Below are 11,810 nucleotides of genomic sequence, written 5' to 3'. Positions count from 1 at the left end.
GGAGAGCTACGTTTCCAGCGGCAGAGATCTCACCTTGGAGCACATATTACGTCAAGGAAGTGCACTTTATCCGATAAGTTTTGTACTGCGTTACGAGTTCGTGCACGAGGCGGTCTCCTGTAACCATGTGTTCGGTTTCGCGTCCACTTCATCCACGTCTTCCACGTCTTCTTCATCCTCTTCTTCATCGTCCTCCACGTCGTTACTGTCGTCGCTCGCCAAGGCGGGGAAATTCGCGTCGCCGAAAAGTGTATTCTTTTACGGTCGCGGTGGTGCGCAGAACGTTAGCTGTGTGTATCGTTTCGAGACCGAGCCGGATCACAGGATAGAACTGTCCATAAGTAGAGCCTCGTTCGGAGATAAAGGATGTTCCTCGTACGTAGACCCGTTAGTCAATCGCTGGACTTGCGATCGACGCATAGGCGACTCCACCAAGTTTGGCACGGCTGAGTTGATCGTTGCCGAGTACCCTTGGCAGGGAGTGGAACTGGTACGATTCTCATAACATTAATATATGCTTAGAAATGTAACGTGAGATATACAAATCTCGCTAATGATAACATTGTTCGTAAATATTCAGGTTCGCGATTGCCTGTGCTCGAACGTCAGCGATAGGATCGTTCTGAGAACACTGACATCCAACGTGATCGAAGTCCGGTTCACCGTGACCTTAATGAACGTCACGCAAGATTATAGAGATTTCTATTTCGAAGGGGAGTACCGTTTCGTCGCTTTGGGCGCAGAGTCGAGCGAACAAGGCTGCTCGACGAAGCTCGAAGAGCGACGATTACGCGGAACTAGCGGTGAAATTTCCCTCAGAAGTCCACTGCCGCGAGTGATTCCCGGTGTCGCCGCCGTCGAAGAGATCCTAACCAATACGGAGGATCTGACTGCCACTCAATGTGTGAACGAACCCTGGCTGATAGAGCCTGAAGATGCACGGATCAATTATTTGTATTTAAGGACGGCGGGATATAGTATCACGTTGGATAACGTCGAGGAATGTACAACGTTGAACAGAATCGTCGTCTACTCGGCGGCCAATACGAAAGATCGTAGCGTAATATGTCCCGAGGGCGGCGTTGACACTGCCAGAACGGTGGATTTCTTCTCCGGTGGTTGGAACTATAGCGCTATTAATACTACCGTGGCCATGATGCAACATTCCAGGAGCTTCGTTGTCGAGTTCCTCCAGAGAGAGCCTGGTTTCTATGCCGTTACTTGGATGGCCATTTCGAAAAGGTCTTCTAGTTCTAGCGTCGGGCCCAATGTATTCTCTATAATGTCACACGAGGATTGTCCTTATCGGTAACGATAATTTTTTCTGCATTATTCTGATAACTTGTAGGCTGATATAAAAGTAAAACAATGGGATCATATCTACCGTGTATTTCTATTTTGTAGATGCCCGGAAATTCAGGCGTGTATAAGTTCTGTGCTATGGTGCGATGGGATCCGTCACTGCCCTTCCGGTTTCGACGAGGAGGAGACCAACTGTTCGTACCGTTTCGGCGTAACATTGCTCTACGTGGCCGTAGGTGCCGGCGCCCTAGGTATATTTCTTATCCTACTGCTTGCCACCGGTTGCCTCAAATATTGCCTCTATCGACACAAAGCTCGCAAGAAAAAAAAGAACGTTGTCCTGAACGTGAACCATCTCCACGTGAATCACACGCATCATAATAACGGTCTGACCGGAAGTCGCCTGAGCGGTCGCTATAATCTCGCCACGCCGCAAGAGATGTATCTGGAAAATTACGGGAAAGACAGTATTTGTTGACAATACGCCATTGCCAATATCGAGACCACCGTGTGAATATTACAGGATTTTTAAAATACGCCTACCTCGCTGGCCTCTTTGATCCCCCTCACCTCCCGCGAAGAGAATGGAAGCAAACGACGGAATAGTCGATCGAACCCATCTCACAGCGCGTACGGCGCAAAAAAAAAAAAAAATATATATATATATATACGCAATAATCGTATTAAACTCTCGTAGACCAATTCGAAGGCATTTAACGAAGGAGCGGATTCCGGATTGTTTCGAAGCCTCGACCACGATCCACGCTTTGTCTCCAAAGAATCGATATTTTTAATTTTAAACCCGAGCAAGAGAAGCGTCTCTTTTCCCGGCGCTATTTAAGTTTCAAATTCGCACCGAATTGGGATATTATAAAACTCCGAATTTTAAAACGTTCTAGAGAACGGACAAAGGGTGAATCGAATCGATGAGAAGCGTTTTCGCTGCTCGAACAATTCGCGTATATGGTTTTCACGGTAAAACCGCCGTATCACAGTAGCACTAGGAACACACGTTTTTAGGATAAAGCAATGTGTGACGATGAGAAGAAGGAAATGAAGCATACAGAGCGCGAAAGATTATAACTAGAAAGAAAATAAAGAGAAAGACAAAGACGCGCACGGCTGATGCGTACGAATATATGCTTTTAAAGTGAAGTAGGATTCTGTAATTTGCATTGAGAGCGAGCGAGCGAGCGAGCGTGCGAAAGAGAGAAAGAAAGAGAGAGAGAGAGAGAGAGAGAGAGAGAAAGAGAAAATTTTTATTACGGTCGGTTGCCGGGAAACGAGTGTTACAAACGTCCACGACGAGAAACGACGCAGAACAGAATTGGCGGGAAAAAGAGGGAACTGACAAAATAGCGGCCAATATAAAATCCCTTTGAACGACTTCGATATAAATCGCATGTGAACATCGGGAGAAAAAAAGGAAACGAAACTACTGTGATTTATCGAAAAAAAAAATTAACCCTTTAGATGCCGTATAATATTATATCGGAGATACTCACTAGGCCGCGATTAAAAAATCTCAATAATAAGAAAGTTCAAATTAGAGCGCGAATACACACGCTCTTTGTATAGGCGGCACCACGCGCTTATGGCATTTAAAAGGTTAAGAAAGAAATGAAAGAACCTTGATTTTATACTTTACGAGAAACATATACAAAAGGAAAAGTCCGAAAAAAAAAAGAGAAAAGAAAAAAATAAATCGATGAAAGATTATTTCGACCGATATTTCTCACTTTTAAAACCGGTTTTATTCTATAATTTTATAAATTGTCGTGTCTGAACGACGATATTCATATGCAATTTATTCTAAGGAATTATACGACCAAGATCAACCAAACGCGTTATCATCGACCCTCTGGATCCATCTTATTATCAAATCCATGTCATCTGCGTCGATCCGTCAATAAACTCCATCGTTTTTTGTAAGAAACATGCAGCCATCACGACTACTAACGCGAGAGCGTAGCGACGTCTTCTATAACTGCCATTTTAGGATTTAGTTCGTGATCAATGGAAAATCCCGGCGGGCGTACAGAAAATCCGGTTGTCGATACTCTATGCTCCCGCGTTAACCGCGATCCTAACCTATCCAGATTTCATAAGTACGTTAACAAAGATGGTATAACATATAGTTAAAAATCACACATGTAACCTAGGTTTGATATCAATGCGCGAGGCTTGACTGGGACGTAGAGATTGGTGTATAGTTGATTATCGTTTAAACGAGTGCGAAGGCGAGAGAAGTGGGCAACATAAAATTGACAACGCATACATTGTAACTCTATTACGAAAGTGTTAACTAATTAAAAAAGCCATCGTTTCACGTACGCACACACCGCCACACGTACGAGAGGGAATACATTACTTACATACATACCACATACACACACGTATGGTAAAAGCGCGTATAACTTACGTCTGTATGCTGTGATAGAAGTAAGCGTATCAACAATCGGAAATAAATTTCTCGCGTAAACTTGGTCTGAATTGCATTCTACCTTTTCAACTGTACAATTAAAATACTGTCCGTTTCTCTTCTCCTGTCAATCCAATCGTATTTCCTGTTGATATATAAAACGTGATACTCATCGTTTCATTAAATAAAAGTTACGACGTACGTTAGAAAAGAAATACGACTTTTTCATGAAAAGACTTCTGTGGAATGAAATGTTTTCTTCAAAAAGCGTCGATTTTATTATTTAAATCCCTCTCTCGGCCGACCTTCGAAGTAACGAGCGTATCCACTTACATATATCCTCGTCAGTTTTATTTGTTCTGTTCTAATATTCAAGCGGTTTTTAAAAGGACGTGCTTTTGAAAACCGATTTCGGTCAGCTATAAATATCGCTGTCTAAATGAAATATTCATTTGTCGGTCAGTGGAACGTACCTCGGCAATAATTTACCTATTTGAGTTGTTTTTTTTCAAAGTACCCTCTGAGATCATGGATGCAGATTCTTTCTGCAGTTCTATCTTATTCCAAAATCTCGAGGTCTTTTCGTTCTTATAGACTCTTTCATTTCTTAAGATCTTAGAATTAGAGTTTCAAGTGAAGTGCCCTCATCTTAGCAAAAGACCTCATGAATCAGTCTGTAAACTTTTCACATGCGTCATACTTACCATCAGTCGATGCTTGTTATTCAGATAGCATGCTTGAAATTTCGATAAAGTGCGCGTTATTCCAGTAAAGAATATGTATGTGTTAAATTCTAAGTATGACACTGTTCCTTCGGTGAACAATATGCTAGAAGCTCATGAAAATACAACAGGAAGCAACGATAGAATTCCAAAGGACGATAAATATTCCAAGTCCGCCATTTAATCATTCAAATAGAATATGGATGCGTGGAATCCAGTGGTCACCGAGAGACGTCCATTCTCGCTCCATCCATATTCTACTCGTAATTCAGGTTCATCAATCTGATTCGTTGTATTTCGCAAATCTGCTTTGTCTTTAGAGTTCCGTTGATTTCACACAAACAATATAGTCTTCGCTTTATTCATTAACGCTAAGCAATTCATAACAAATTAATCGATTTTTCTATCTTATTTGCTTTTCATTTTAATCGAATATATAAAATAATCGTAGTACGAATGAACTTTCGGACGTTCGCGGGGAGACGCGATCTCGAAGAAGCATGCCAACGGGAGTCGTAAATTCCCGTTACGATTCGACTAATCGACGCTATGAATCGTTCGATCCCCTATTTCTTGTGGGATAATAAGGGTGGTTGAGTTGAATAATATAACGCTACTATTAACAGGTTACTATATATTTGAATGATCCAATAACTTCAGTGTTATACAAAATTGAGTATTTGAAATGACAACTCCGAATGAGTACGAACTGAGACTCCTTTCGTGTTGACGACGATGATGAGATATCTTATGTTGATTGACTGTTTTCGACTTGTAGATTCTTGCTGTTCCTTGCACTGCCCTCTGGCTCGAGTTGATAGACTCGCTGATGAGATTTGACTGTTCTGTTGATGTAGACTAGATATAAACTAGAGCGCAAGGAGAAGAAGTAGAGTTGATCCTGCTGATGTCGGAGAAGAAATAGTTGACTCTTCTGACCATTTCACGCGACGTAACAACGAACGAAACTAATTTATTTGAAAGAAAAAAAGACATAAAGTATTAGAATATTTTGGTTGTTTATATTTTGAACTGTACAATAGTTAAATATCCTGATTATATATAAATATAGTCTCTAGGACCTTAATTCAATACATTATTATTAGGTATAATTCAGGTACGTTGCATGGTCAATATGAAAAAATTTATTAATAAACATTTGTAATTTACAACAATGTCGATCCGATGTCAAACCATATTCCATCAGTAATGATAAAATTTGTTGAAAGACATTTATGTTTGCTAAGTTGACTCGAACATTCCGACGCTTAAGAGTAAATTTCTTCGCGAAAAATGTAGTGCTAGTACAGGAGTGTTTTTTGTCGCGAACGTTCGAAGGAGATATGATTCCGTATTCGTTTTTACATCCGGATTATGTGAAACATTCACATCCTCCAAACTCATTTCTTCGGCGAGTTTCGTAAAATCCCACAATTTGATCGTACAATCTAACGATCCTAAAAAAATAATACAAACTACAACTTACTTCTATTTGCTTCATGGTTGTCAAAAAGAAAATGTAAGTAAGGAATATGACCAACCTGAGACTAGTATATTCCCATCTCTACTGAATGATAAGCAATGAATAGTACCAGAATGACTCGATAAGGCAGCGACAAGATGACCATGTGCTAAATCCCAAACTAAAACACGGTGATCAGCACCGGCTGAAGCCAGAAATCGCCCTTCTGCGGAAAAAGCAAGGGAGTAAATCGGAGCTTTGTGTCCTGTCATTAACCTGACTTGGCTGCCGTTTACGCAGTCCCATAATCTTACTGTCATGTCGCTGGAACCGGTTGCTACGTAGTTTGAATTTGGATGGAACTGCACTACCTAAAACAAAATTAATTTGTCATTTTGATTCACGTTTAGCATTTGAAGTTATACGAATATAAACCTACATCTATGTCTGAGTAGTGACCGGCAAATATTCGAAGTGGTTGATGAGAATCAGTTGCCCAGAGTCTGGCGGTTTTGTCGTGAGAGGAAGTTGCGAAATAATAACCATGAGGCGAAAATCTTACACACCACACTGGGAATAAGTGTCCTTTGTAGCATACTACACATGTCCATGTATGCAGAGACCACAGCCTCACTGCGATATAATATAAGTATAATACAATAGTTATTAAGTGTAATTAACACATCATTTTAAAACGCACCTGTACTGTCTTCTGATGACGAAAGAAGGAGATTTCTGTCTGGACTAAATGATAGACTGTATACAGGACCATTATGCCCGAATAACGATCTCGATGTTTCTGCTGTACGATCGTCCATCATTCTTACTAGTACGTCGTCTGTATCATAATATCAACGCGTTAGTAATATAAATTATCCACGTTTATCGTATTCCAAATATCATAACTTCATTGAATGAAAAGAGATATTACCTGCTTCTCTATCTATGTCCTGTAATTGTTCCCCTGTCTTCATCAGTCTTAATTTTTGTGGAACCAGACTCCAGACCTTTATACAAGAGTCACCAAATCCGATGGCCAGCAAACTCGAATCTTCTGCTACTTCAGCTGCTGTCACACTAAATCTCGTATTACATATATGTTACCATTTCTTTGTATAGAATCAATATGTGCGTAAATTTACCTGTTTACTGCATTCAATAGCGTGTAAAAGCATATAGATGGCAAAGTATCAGGACCAAGTACAACGCGTTTCGATGCTTCCCTCAACGCTTTTCCTTTTTCCAATTTATCCGCGTCTTTCCTATATTTATGATCAGATTGTGTTATTTCTTATATTAGAAAAAAAGAAACAAATTTATGAATAAAGCTCCTTACAAGTTGGGCAAAGGCATTCTACCAACAGGAGGTGCATTTGGGTCCGATTTAGTTTTCTTAGAAAATAATGGATCCTTTTTAGCTTTCTTCTTCTTTGGTTTATCCCCATCAACACCACCCGTATCATCCTCTTCTTCTTCGGTTGGTGGCATACATTGAATGTCTGGCTCCTTCAAAAGTCCATAATATACTTTCGCCTTATTGTCTGAATTAAAAGTAATAGTTTAAATAAAAAGCATATTTTTATAAAAGTTTTGGCATTTAATTTGGATAAATTACCTTGTCTTGTTGCTTCACCAACCATTGCACCTGATGTGGCATCAATTTGCTGTTTATTCCTAGCTACTCCTTCGTACATATCAAAATAAAGATGCTCTTGTATAATATTTAACAACACGCAGTGCTTCTTCTCTTGCAAATGTCTTTTTAATATAGAGAGTGTATCCCTCGACATTCTGATTATGAACTGATTAGATCTGTAGAAAATTGGACAGATTATTTATATCATAAAATTATATATTATACATATAATCATTAAAATTTATTAATATATACTTGAAAGTGTCGGTTAATTCATTTCCAGCCATTTGTTCACGTTTTGTGACATTGGACAATCTTTTTAAGTCATTTTGATAATATTCCTCTAAATTTCCACCAAATCTTTCCAGTAATTGCTTTGCTTCTTCAGAATGATTATTGTAAACCAATTCGAGATACATATGTACCAAAACTGGATATAGAATTGTGCCTAATTCATGCTGTCATTGTTCAACAAGGACAGATGTATTATTTCTATTAGTTTGTAAAGTTTATTACGCATTTTTTAATTTAAATAATCTACCTTATATATATCTAAAGATCCTTCTACAAATTTTTTTAGTTCGCTATATGCTTTCTCATATAAAGCAGGGTCTCCCTCGCTTTTGTAGGCAGAAAGAACACTGTTCACTTCAGAATCAGTTTGTTGAGCTTCGTCCGGAGAAATGTCTATCAGATTTGCTTCTTTTTTAAATAATTCCTCTGTTCCCTGTAAGAATAATATTTATAAAGTTATAATGCATGCTTGCATATTACATATATATTTTTCGTATAAAAATATCAAACTGTACAAGAGTTGCTTAAATAAAGATTTAATGTTTATATGAATGTTTAAGGTTAGAACAGTTTAAATGACGAAATTATTTGCCAAATACCTTCAAATTATATTTTCTAAGTAGCTGCAGAACTGCCAGCATAGTACTTTTATCATTATCCATTTTTATCCGAATTTTTATGTCAATAAATTAAAATACTTGTTAACGAACAAATTATTCAAGGAACGAACATCCACTGTACTATTCGTACGCGCATGTAGGCGCGTATGAACACTAGTCATATAGTGTATAGCCATAAAACCATGAACGAACTACGGCCACGGATAAATTAAGAGATAGATATGTAGTTAGATATGCAAGACATGATATGACAAGATAATGCCGTACGTCCTAAAGTACCGATTGTGGAAAAAATCACACAATTTTAAAGCGGTGGATTTCAAAGTAATATATCTATTTGCAGGTACATATGTATACACATGTGCAATCACAGACGAGCTACGGAATAGAACGGATATGGAATTATGTATCGTGTTGCATATTTTGACCACGGTTCCATACATAGATCTGACAACTCCGGTGGTGGGGACAGGGCTCTTAGTGATTGGTTAATTTGTCCGCGGTAAAGCGGTTCATTCGAAAAGTTAGGATTCTGGTTGCCTCTGTATCTTCCTCTCTGTCCTTGTTGCGATTACACACTTAACTCATGGCGAATCTGAATTATATATGAACTTGTTTTAAATAAATGGTAAAAAATGACGAAAAGTAGTTAGGTTCAATCGTTGAGTAAGCTCAATGGTCTAATTTATATCTTTCATTTTCAATGTTACCATCGAAAGATGGCGTTAAATACACAATCCTAACTTTTCGATCGCAACGTTTTATAGTGGCCGATTTGTAAAGCACAACTCCCGACATTAACGTAGAATCAATGTTTGCCTCGTAACTTGGTATTCTTGAAACCACGATAGCTCCTATTGAATTTAATTCTAGTAATCATAGGCGAAATTATAGTCACTGTTCGTCGATGATGCTTGCTTTAATAGTCTTTTATTTCTATCTTTTTATACGTACATTTTTCAATAATCGTTTTCGGTATTAAAGTTAGTGCTCAGGAGATAATTTATTTAATGTATTTGTTTTAATTCATAGATTTTTAACGTGTATACGAAAGTTTCAGTTTTTAAAGTTATTAAAATTTGTTGGAATTTCAATTTTTATTATTATTGAAATAAATGACCGAAAGTTTGTGCTAAAATTTTGAAACAATAACTTTTTCCATTAGTTGATAAAGTAGAAATCTGAATCTAAATGTACGTACTTCTTCCATGGTGTTACCAGAATAGACGGTTTTAAATTAATACACTTACATTAAAGATACATATATAAAGCCTTCATTTTCAAAAAATGTATATAATACGGAGTTTTAGTTTTGTTGTACTTTATATTCTATGTTTATTACGTAATATAAGTAATGTCAGAGACAATTATTCTACTATTTTCAACGGAGATTTTTTATGCATATGTTGCTACAAGCCACTAGGGACTTTTGGTGTATAAAAGTTGTTAGCTTAAAGCGGCAAATGGGATCGCGAACTGAGAAGTGAGAGTTATGTTCGAGGTTTTTCGTTTGTGGTATTTGAAAAATTGTATTTCAAGACGTTTCAAAGTAATGATCATTGCGCAACAACTTCGTGTAATTCATGAATCATTCCTTAGAAAAACGTTCTACAAATGACACTTATGAAGTACGTCAGAAGGTCTAGTTCCATCAGGTGTAATCGCGGTATGTAACATTCAATATACTACAGGACACAATTCAATTGTACGATATATTCTGTAATAATTAATTTTCTCTTTTGTGAAACGTTAATATATTTAGAAGATATTCAAGATAAAACAACACACGTAGAGTTTTGGTTTTGTAATATATTTTTCTATTTATTTATAAAACAGCGAAAATACACAGTGACACTTTTTTCCATTCCTTTTTCTCGTATATTAACTGCGTGTGGATTACTCAATTAATAATACCTTCAATTAACACGATCAGTAATACCGGGTAAATTTCTTTTCATCGTTTATCCTGGCAAAAATGAATATGATTATTTTACATGATATAATCGACGAATGATCAGGATCTAACGTAATGGCAGTCAAATGCTTTTTTAATTAATACTCTGTTAATCGTTTCGACTTGTAAATCGAATGTGTTATTTAACGTATAACGATCACGATAAAAGCTCTTATTGGTATTTCATTGGTTTAGAATATTTTACATATTTCTGTTAATCTTTCGTTTCATAACATGGTAAAATAATTTAATACAGAAATATCATCTATGATGGCTTTCGTCAAATACAATTTCACGATTCCATGGTAATCGTAAACATTTTTACGAAACATTCATTTTCATAAATTCGCTACATATCAGTTCTATCGAGATACAACGTTTTAGCATTTAACTTGTTCGTTATCGAAATAAACTTTTTACGTCGTTTTACTGACATTAATAATATCAAAGTATAAATAAATATACATACGTATACATATACAAATAGACATTAGGAAAACATTTCCTTCGTAAATCAAAAAACGAAGAATTATCTCACGATAAATTTCTCCGTTCAAAGTATAATTTTTATGTTCGTGTTATTAATCCGTAGGATTCTCTTTCGCAAGCGACGAACTCTCGAGAAAAAGAAAGAGGACAATGGTTTTTCTTCTCCGTCACACTGCGTACGATCGTTCGAATAGATTTTTGAAATTTCTCATGGTTTTTCACGCAATGAAAAGGCCATGAATGTTTCTCGAATCGATAAGTGTTTTACGTTCGTACAAGGTAAAACGAGAGCATAGTCATCGATTTCGAAATATTCGTGATTTCTTGGTCGGATGAAAGGTACGATAAAGGAAAGAAATCTACACGAATCAACGCGTATTACGTGATAGAAAATCGTCAAACCTTGTGCTTCTTCATTTTTCTTCGCCGATAAAAATTTGATCGCTCGACAACGACGATACGAATAAAGCGTTGAAAAGTAATAGCATGGACGTGTGCCGTTTACGATATACAACTTGAAATTAGCAGCGAAACGAAACGAAGCCTCAGCTGGAACAGGAATAACAAGTCAATAAGTAATCCTTTGCTATCGAAATGTTCGTCGGGGTATCCGCAGGCTTAGGCGAGTACATTCCGTAAATGCAATTCCATACGTGAAACACCGATTTAAACGCCTGTATTTAGTACGAAATAATCTATCTCTATAGCCGTTTTAATTCGCATTTATACACAGATATATACAATATGGATTACAGTAACATACGACGTTGATACAATTGGTCGCGTGTCTGTGTGTTGCGCGCCTGCTAATTCTGATCCAGTGTTCGAACGTACGTCTGGCTCAAACGATACACGATTTAATATAGAAAATGAAAATACGATTTTTCGACTTCAAGGAAACACTCGGTC

General features: G+C 37.3%; 2 protein-coding genes and 1 long non-coding RNA gene across 3 annotated transcripts in view; 1 reads left to right on the top strand and 2 right to left on the bottom strand.

The window, feature by feature from the left end:
• Positions 1 to 3,003, top strand: part of LOC100741344 — a 48,176-nt gene extending 45,173 nt beyond the window's left edge. The window contains exons 10-12 of the mRNA XM_012385953.3: positions 1 to 490; positions 581 to 1,308; positions 1,405 to 3,003. Coding sequence (XP_012241376.1) covers positions 1 to 490; positions 581 to 1,308; positions 1,405 to 1,780 — 1,594 coding nt within the window. The 3' untranslated portion in view covers positions 1,781 to 3,003. The remainder of the gene's footprint in view (positions 491 to 580; positions 1,309 to 1,404) is intronic.
• On the bottom strand, positions 1,600 to 4,169 carry LOC105680804. Its single transcript, XR_001102306.3, has 3 exons — positions 3,927 to 4,169; positions 1,846 to 3,869; positions 1,600 to 1,747 (listed from the first exon to the last, which is right to left on the bottom strand). It is a non-coding gene; the product is annotated as an uncharacterized LOC105680804 (long non-coding RNA).
• A 1,406-nt stretch (positions 4,170 to 5,575) lies between these two features.
• LOC100748610 (transcription initiation factor TFIID subunit 5) lies at positions 5,576 to 8,666 on the bottom strand. Its single transcript, XM_012385958.3, has 11 exons — positions 8,438 to 8,666; positions 8,086 to 8,271; positions 7,800 to 8,002; positions 7,524 to 7,720; positions 7,245 to 7,449; positions 7,051 to 7,170; positions 6,840 to 6,985; positions 6,609 to 6,746; positions 6,348 to 6,541; positions 5,988 to 6,279; positions 5,576 to 5,903 (listed from the first exon to the last, which is right to left on the bottom strand). The coding sequence occupies exons 1-11, from the start codon at positions 8,498 to 8,500 to the stop codon at positions 5,689 to 5,691; spliced, it is 1,959 nt and encodes a 652-aa protein (XP_012241381.1). The 5' UTR covers positions 8,501 to 8,666; the 3' UTR covers positions 5,576 to 5,688.
• Between the last annotated feature and the right edge of the window lie 3,144 nt (positions 8,667 to 11,810).

Source organism: Bombus impatiens, unplaced genomic scaffold (assembly GCF_000188095.3).
Source record: "Bombus impatiens unplaced genomic scaffold, BIMP_2.2 scf_0361, whole genome shotgun sequence".
Lineage (NCBI taxonomy): Eukaryota > Metazoa > Arthropoda > Insecta > Hymenoptera > Apidae > Bombus > Bombus impatiens.
This window is presented reverse-complemented; position numbering and strand designations above follow the sequence as displayed.

Coding starts and splice junctions, on each gene's coding strand:
- LOC100748610 (XM_012385958.3), bottom strand. CDS start 8,500: ATGGATAATGATAAAAGTACTATGCTGGCAGTTCTGCAGCTACTTAGA. Junction 6,542..6,608: donor GTCATCAGAAGACAGTACAG/GTGCGTTTTAAA, acceptor ATTATATCGCAG/TGAGGCTGTGGTCTCTGCAT. Junction 5,904..5,987: donor TGGGAATATACTAGTCTCAG/GTTGGTCATATT, acceptor TTATTTTTTTAG/GATCGTTAGATTGTACGATC.